Below are 8,190 nucleotides of genomic sequence, written 5' to 3'. Positions count from 1 at the left end.
GGTACGCAGGCCTCTCACTGCTGTGGCCTCTCCCGTTGTGGAGCACAGGCTCCGGACGCGCAGGCTCAGCGGCCACGGCTCACGGGCCCAGCCACTCCGTGGCATGTGGGATACTCCAGGACCGGGGCACGAACCCGCGTCCCCTGTATCAGCAGGCGGACTCTCAACCACTGCGCCACCAGGGAAGCCCTGCATGCTACTTCTATCAGTGACCTTGTAACCGAGCCCAGACAGGGGGTTAGCAGCACAATGAGAATGATTTCTTGCCTAGATTTTACACTCACAAAGGCTGGGTCCAGAGAGCATGCTCTCACCACTATACCTTCCTGCCTCTCCCCCCAGCTCTCTGGCAGATGGGCACAATCAGATGGCCTGAGGTTTTGAAAAGTGACAGAGTAGCAGGAGACAGTCATTTGCAGCTCTCACGTGGAGGTAAGCATCCAGGGCAGCCTCAGCGACTCTCGGCTTGGGGTGACGAGTCTCTGGCTGTGTGCTTGGCAGTCTGGTCTGACCCCAATGTCAAGACTACCTTGGATCCTGCCCTTTGGCTTAGCCTGCTCTCCAATCCCTATCAATTCTGTGAGCTTCCTGCTTCCCCGCCAACAAATTATTCTTCGGCTTAAATGGTGTGCAACCAAGAAGCCTGCCCAATGTGATAAGCCATTAATTTACCCAGCAGCCAACTGCTGCAATGAAAGCGGGGCTCTGCAGAGGGTCCTGCCGTGCTTTCCACTTTCATAGCCCTGGGATTTCTGCTGGTATGCCTCTGATTCCTTGGGCAGTGTTTGCAGCAGTGGCTGCTGCCCTTGCAGGAAGCCGGGCCCCAGGCCACCTGCATTCAGATGAAGCCACGTCTGTGCTGTGTGTCTCCCAGACAAAAGTGATTGATCCAGGAGCGCACGCTCACTCACACGGGGCCGCAGGCTCTCTGACAGGGACAAGAAAGGCCCAGGGGGCTCTAGAACTCCAAAGGGGCCAGAGCCAAGTCATGTTGGTGGCCGTGGAGAAGGGCCCCAGGAACGCCCTGGTACTTGCTTTCCCGCTTTTTACTATTTGATCCTTTTCATTTCATGAGATGCCCTGGTAAGAATCCTTCCAATAAAGTCCCTCTTTTGCCTGAATTTCAATCTCTGCCTTTAGTAACACAATAGCTTGGCTACACTGACTTGCTGACACCCCTCTCTGTCTGCCTTCTCAATCCAGCCATCTCCCTCCCTGCAACGCCACACATGGGGCTTCTTACAAGGACACTTTTCTCTTGTGATTCACGTATCACAGAAAAAATAAATAAAAAGGTGATACAGACTAGAAGCCATTTGTTTTTTTAATCTTTTACGAAAAAGAAAACCTTTGAGGGCTAAGCCTTTTTTTTTTTACATTGTTTTTCATCAAACTTCACTGGTAGATTTTTCCATTTTAAATTTGCTCACAGCAGCACAGCCTCAAAATTTTCATCCTCTGACTCAGTGCTTTAGAGATGTGGTTCTTCAGGTGCTTAGATACTATACCGGTGATTTGATTTGAATTAGGGGACTTGATATCTTTGTTTTAAGTGGCTTGAACATCTTAGAAGAAAGAGTGCAGTTCTCTACTAAAAGTGATCAAGGCCCTGCAGTGAAATGTCTTATTCCTGGACTGGGCAGAGTGGTACGAGGTGAGCCTGGGGCATGTAGTTATGCCAGAAGAAAGTGCTCCAAAAGCGATGGGGGTGGGACACAGGAACCACTGCGCAAATCCGGTGCTGTGCCTGGCACTCTGGATTGAACAAAGCCAAGAGGAAGGAACATGTGCATATTCACCATTTTGCTCTCCTCACAAAGCAAGAAAATTCTGTCAGTTTCTACTGAGAAACCCACACTGTCTACGCCATTCCCTCTAATAGACTTCCAGCCCAGGAACATGACAGTGAGTTCTAAAATGGAATTTTGTTATAACCAATGCAATAAAACTTTGGGGGACTCAGATTTTTCAACGTTTTATTGTAAGGAGAATAAGATTTTAAAGTCAGCTTAAGGTTCAGAAAACAGGCGAACTCAAGGTGAAACATTGTTGTTAAAGCACGACCAGGACAACTTACACAAACTGCTAGAGACCTACAACTGGTCAACTAAAATGGAAATGACACCTCACTGGTTGCTAAAAATGCTCAAAAACAGTGTGATGCTAGCTGACACCACTGCCAGAAAGAGCTGAGAGAAGTTAGTCCACAATTCAGAAAGGGTAGAGGCAGGGTTTGAACCCAGGCAGTCGGGCCTAAGAACCTACATTTTTAATCCCTATACCAGCATAAGTTAAATACCAATTCCCCAGTACACATTCCTTCCAAACAGTTCCAAGATGAGGTCTGCATCCAAAATTAAGCCATCAGAGTTGCTAGCGACCCTCAACCCAATTAACAAGCAACACTTTCCCAAGCCTCATTCCACACCAAGAACCAATAAAAGATCACATTTCTCCCCATTTAATTGCTATTGTCCAGACACTTTCTTCCTATACTGAGCGGTGCTCATCAGGGCTCTTATCAGAACTCTTTTGTCCTACTTTTATCTGAAGAACTGATAAGGAATTTCTTTCTACTAAATTCAGCCATCTCCTTTATTTCCCCCATCTCCTTCCACTGAGAGAGCACCACGCTGACATCTTGCGAATACCAGCCCCAAACAGACAGCAATTTTTATCTTTCCCTGCGGACACTGACCCATGCTTTTATTAAGCACAAACGGAATACTGCCCCGCTGAATGCACTTTGGAAACATCCTCAAATCATTTAGTTGCAACAGCATGCTTCCTTGTCAAAGAGTTGGTGGCCTTTCAGGTCATTCCATGCTCCACACAGGATCCTCAATTCCCATTTGCAAAACAGTTTTCACCTGAGGTATCCAGGCAGCAGATCATCTAATGCACCCATTATAGAGGCTCAGGTGATTTTTTTTTTCTTCACTCAAATTGCATGACTTTAGACAAAACAGCATTCCCTGATTCCTTTATCTTGGGCATCACCTCCTCCTCCTCTATCTTAAGAAATGCAAGCGTGACCTGCTCCCTTACAGAGTAAAAGAAACCAGAGGTTTCAAAGTCCATCCTTGGGATTGTAGACAATTCCATGTGGTATGGAAAATTTCTAACAGTTTCTGAGTGACTAGCACTGAGACTGTGTGCTAGTCACAGCTGGGCACGATGAAAAGGGGGATCCTGGAAAGTCAGGCAGTGCTGAGAGGGGCAAGGGCCTGGCGGGTACAAAGAAGGAGTCTAATCACCTGGACTAAGTATGACTTCCAGGGAAAACATACCTACAAACATTCCTACTCTAGTTTGAGCGTGAGTAAATCCAAGCATCCTACTTGGAACAGGCTTATCACCAATGGAGAATGGCTCAGCTTACTGCTTAATTTTCATTTGTCAAGCTCCTGGTATATTCCAGACACTGAACTTCACACACTGACACAGATCGGAGTATTTCACAATGATAGAGGGTTCAGCCTGTCCTTGAAAAGAAAAAGTATGCAGCTAAAGCCAGGCCCGCCCCTAACCTCTGGGGGGCCCGGGGCAAGAGGACGATGACGGCCCACAGAATTACTTGAAACTGCTATCCTCTAGCAGACTGTCACAGAGTCCTCCTTCCTTGACATATGCAGCTTTATAACAACCTGGAAGGCCAGGTACAATTAGAATTCTCAGACCCCTCAGTTCTGGGCCAGGTGTGAGAGGGCAGCCCCAGCCAATGGACAGAATCCCTTCCCTTCCCCACCCAGGCTCCATCTCTCCTCCAGGAAGGCCTCTTGGGCACACCTGTAGGCCCTCAGCCCATATTTCCAGGCTCTTCCACAACCCCAGTACAGCTGCTCCATTAGGCACTCCTCAGGGAGGGGGTATGCTCCCCCTACTTGCATAGAGCAGGCTTGGGGTCTTTGAATTCCCTATTTCAATGGGGGTCTGGGGTGCGGTGGGCAGTGTGGACTCTGGGTGGGCAGTCGGGTCCACCTGCAGACACTAGCCCAGTGGGGAAGGGCACAGCCTGGGGAAAGGCAGATCCTGCCCCCCTAAACCCAGGGAATAATTACACAGGGGTTCCCTTGCCCAGGTCTGAAGGCAAAACTGACAAAAAGCCTTCTCTATTTTCTTCTAGCTAAATGGACTTTTCTTTCCTTCAAGCTTTCTGGGAGGGTGACTCCTTAAAGATGAATAAACTGGTATAAGAGAGGATTCCTGTCTGGAGGAGATGAAAGAAAAAGTTGAAATATTTGCAGCTCTAGAAAGATATGATAGCTGCTACCCTGGTCTCAAAGAAGGAAAAGGTAAATATTCCAAAAAACAGCAAATGGACTGAACAGGGTTCTATAAGGTCAGAAGAGAAGGGATCCTGCCCTACGGCATATTTGGGGCAAACCTTAACATTCTCTTTCTGTTTTTGGAAGTGGGCGTCCCACCTAGGCCTGTGCGGAGGCCAAAATAACCCGACGAAGAAGTAGCCAGCGCGGCTGGGGCAGCGGAGCCCCAACCGTAGGAACGAGCAAACGAGCACACGCTGAGCGGACCTGAGCTAGGGAGGTGTGGGCCTTCGGCAAACAGGCCTCCCCAGAGGGACCCCCGGGAGGCAGGCGGGACAGTGGTTAAGGCTTGGGCTTCACCCCCGACGACCGACCCGGTATCTGCTGTGTCTTTCTTTCCTCAGTCAGGGCAAGTTCGCCAACTTTCCGTCCTCCGTTTTTAATTCTAAAACGGAGAAATCACCTGCTCGCATCACTGCGCGGTGATGCCAAGAACTTAGCGCAGTTCCACACTTCGTAAGCTCTCGGTCCCCCGTGCTTGTTTAGACGTGAGAGCGCAGCGGGCAGAGCTAGCGCTGAACCCAAGATGGGGATCAAGCAGCTCCCCACCACCGACCCCCAACATCCAAGATACGGTTCTACAGAGGCTGTACGGCGCTGGGGACCGAGGGGCTGGGTGGATGAGGCTTTAGGGAGAGAGGCAAAGCACAACGGGGAAAGCAGACAGGGATCGAATGTTACACCTCAGCCCTGTTTGGAGGTAAGAAAGGGGGTGCCTTCGAATGACGCCCAGCTGGAGGTGCAAAGGACGGGGCCCAACTTGCTGCCATCCGCGAGCCCCTGGGGAGGGGGAGGAAGCTGCGCGGCACCCCGCTCGGCTCCAGGTCCTCCAGGCGTGTCGTACGCGAGGGAAGCGGCCGGGAGGGAAACACTCGGCGCTCAGGGGTCTGGGAGACGCAGCCACTCACCCAGCAGCAGCAGCTTGAGCTCGCGGCGCGCGTCCTTCTTGTCCCGGCGAAGCTGCCGCTCGATCTCGGCGCTGATGCGCTGCGACTCCTTCTCCTCCGCGGACAGGCAGCAGCAGCCGGCCATGGTGCGCGCAGCCCCCGACGGGCTACGCCGTTTCCAGGGCCCGGACGCTCCGCCGGACGCTCTCCCAGCCGGTCCGCGACGGCACCCGAGGTCGGTGGGAAAAGACTGGGGTGCCGACTCGACTTTCGGAGTACAAGGCCGGGACCACTAGGGCTCAATCCCTCCTCGAAGAGTCGGCTCCGGGGCGGTAGCGAATTTGGAGCTCTGGGCTCACCCGGCCCCAAGCTCGCTCAGGGGAGGCGGAGGGCGAGCCGGGGGAGAGAGCGTTGCCGGCCCCCGGAAGATCAGCGCGCCCCTTGGCACAGGAGCGTGACAGGGAGCGCAGACCGCTCGTGAAAAGTTGGGGCGTCGCTGCCGGGGGCAGTGGGGAGCGGGATCTCCCGGCCTGGGGGTGTCCCAGGCAGGTGGCAGGCAAGGCGTGGGATGGAGGCAGAGGTCCTTGGCTGGCCCTTTCCTACAAAGTTCTGAAAACCTCAGCAGTGATCGCCGCCTAAAACCGAATGGAAAAGTTCCTGGAAGCCCCCGTGGCTCTAAGTGGCAGAAGGAGGCGGAGCTTCTCGAACCCGCAGCCCTGGCCTCTGCCCGAGCTGGCCTTCGGGTCACGCCAAGCCGAGGGCGCCTGGGGCCGAAAGAGGTGAGCAGGGAGCTGGGGCGCGGAGCCCAGGCGTCTCGAGTTTCGGGGAGCGGCCCCCACACCTTTCTCCCCGGCCGTGGCGTCCCGGCGCGGGGAAGACGGTGGGCCGAGAGACCGCCAGGCCCAGCTCCCTGTCCGGAGCCAGGTTCCGACAGGTGAGTGAGGTTCGCCAACTCGCAGCCTCAACTCCTCCCAGCTGCGAAAGGAGCGGAGCCCAGCGTCCGCAGCGCGCCGCAGCCCGCGGGCGGCGAGGTTGAGCTCTGCGGACCTGAAATTGAGCCTCTCGCGCCAGCCTCAGCACGACGCACACCGCGGTTTCCTAGACGGGCTCCTTCCGCTTCCCGGACGCCCCAGCCCAGCGCCGGCTCGGCCAAAGCCTTTGGTCAGCTCGGCAGTCTGCCTGCAAGGTGGGGCTGGGCCTGAGCCGGCTGGCGCTGCACTCAGAAGCAGCTGCCCCTGGGTTCAGTTAAATAAGAGAAGTGAGAGAGCGAAGGGTAAATATCCTCCCGGCCCCTTCGTAACCCGCCGGACGAGGAGGGTTGAGGAATGGAAAACGGCTGGCTACTTTGCATTTTACGATGGGAAATACTCCTGCTTTGTAAAGAGGGCTGACCCGTTTCCAGCAGCCCCTGGCATGGTCCCTGCCCCAGCCCTGAAGCCTGATAGCCCCGCCTTGCAAAGCTGTGTCCGCACAGCCACATTGGCCTGGCTCCTGGAACGTGGGGATCACGTTTGAGCTGCATTCATAAAAACTTAAAAATTAAAAAGCATCTCTTTGTACTCAAATGGCACAACAATGCGTATTAACAACATCTGATTTTGTCTTCTGTGTACATTTTGAGGCAGAGGGCAAAGAGTTTCGCGGGAAAAGCAGAAAAGTGAAGGTGGAGGGAGGGGATCCCGCCGTCCACAGCAATGAATGTTTTTTTTTTTCCTTCTCGTCAAGTCAGCATGTGCCATGTAAACACTAAATGGCGTTAGGCAATTAGCTAATGCTTCCTCTATTAATAGAAGCCTAAGTGCCTTTCTTAGGAGTAGCATATATTTCAATTCAAACTGAGGAGCATATTGAGTGGAGAGAGTGGTATATGTCATTCTATAAAGAACTTGGCATTAGGATGCTATCTGGCTGCAAGGTCTTATTATTTATTTTACAGTTTAGGGAATGTAGAGGAATCAGGCATTAAAAATGCATGTGCTTACATTCTTAAATGCATGATTATTTTAGTTTCCTTGCAGGCATAAATTGACAGTAACAGCGACCCCTACAGGAAAGCTTCTGGACATGATCTTAGCCATTTAGTCACACATCTCTCTTAGCTCTTACATTCATTTACAATTTGAGAATAAGACCTCTTAGCTTCTCAAATTAATAATTGCGTCATAATTATTAGTAGTTTTTAAATGATTAAAATTAGGGCAAATTTGAACTCCCAAGTTAACTGGAATAACTCTCCTGTTAGGTCTAAAGTTGCTAAGATTGCAAGAAAGATATGAAGCGTATTGTTTATAGCAAATCTGCAAAACTTTCCTGGGCTGGTGAACTTGACAGTGTGTATCAGAAGCCTTAAACATGTCCATCCCCTTTGACCAAACTAGTAATTCTCCCCTTAAGAAATTATCGGAGAGGCCAAAGTTTTTATTTCTAATAACAACAACTCAAAACAATCTGAATGCCCAACAAAGGTGAATAGTTCCAATAAATTATGGTATTATGCATACAATGAGATATTATATAGTCATTAAATATGTGAATATGTAACAAACATGTGAATAACAAAGATTTGGGGGGAAACCTCAAAATATATGGAGTGTAAAAGTCAAGATACAAAAATATAAACAGTATGATACAAATTTTATTATGGGAACACACATAATGCATTTTTAAGGGACTAAAAGAACATATACCAACAAGGTAAGTTGCTCTGAGTCATAGCTTTTTGCTTGATTTTAATTCGCTGATATAAAATTATTGGGGGCAGCTTGCATAAAGTAATCTAGGCCCCAATTTCCTCAGCTGTAAAATCAAAGAGGAAGAACCAGAATAAACTCACAGGGATCTCCCAACTCTAACATCAATTATTTCTTTGCTGATTTTCACACTTATAAGATAGTATAAAAATAATCATAAACCAAAAGTTGTTATTGACGAGTGGTAGCTAGAGAGGATTGTAAAACTAGGATATCACAAGTCAA

At 50.4% G+C, this 8,190-nt stretch overlaps 1 protein-coding gene across 1 annotated transcript in view; it reads right to left on the bottom strand.

Annotated features, from left to right (window-relative positions):
- Positions 1–5,486, bottom strand: part of GNA14 (G protein subunit alpha 14) — a 202,257-nt gene extending 196,771 nt beyond the window's left edge. Inside the window, exon 1 of the mRNA XM_007459887.1 lies at positions 5,237–5,486. Within this exon, the coding sequence (XP_007459949.1) occupies positions 5,237–5,360 (124 nt within the window). The 5' untranslated portion in view covers positions 5,361–5,486. The remainder of the gene's footprint in view (positions 1–5,236) is intronic.
- Between the last annotated feature and the right edge of the window lie 2,704 nt (positions 5,487–8,190).

The sequence above is a fragment of the Lipotes vexillifer genome, unplaced genomic scaffold (assembly GCF_000442215.2).
Source record: "Lipotes vexillifer unplaced genomic scaffold, Lipotes_vexillifer_v1.1 scaffold1429, whole genome shotgun sequence".
In the NCBI taxonomy this organism is placed as follows: domain Eukaryota; kingdom Metazoa; phylum Chordata; class Mammalia; order Artiodactyla; family Lipotidae; genus Lipotes; species Lipotes vexillifer.
This window is presented reverse-complemented; position numbering and strand designations above follow the sequence as displayed.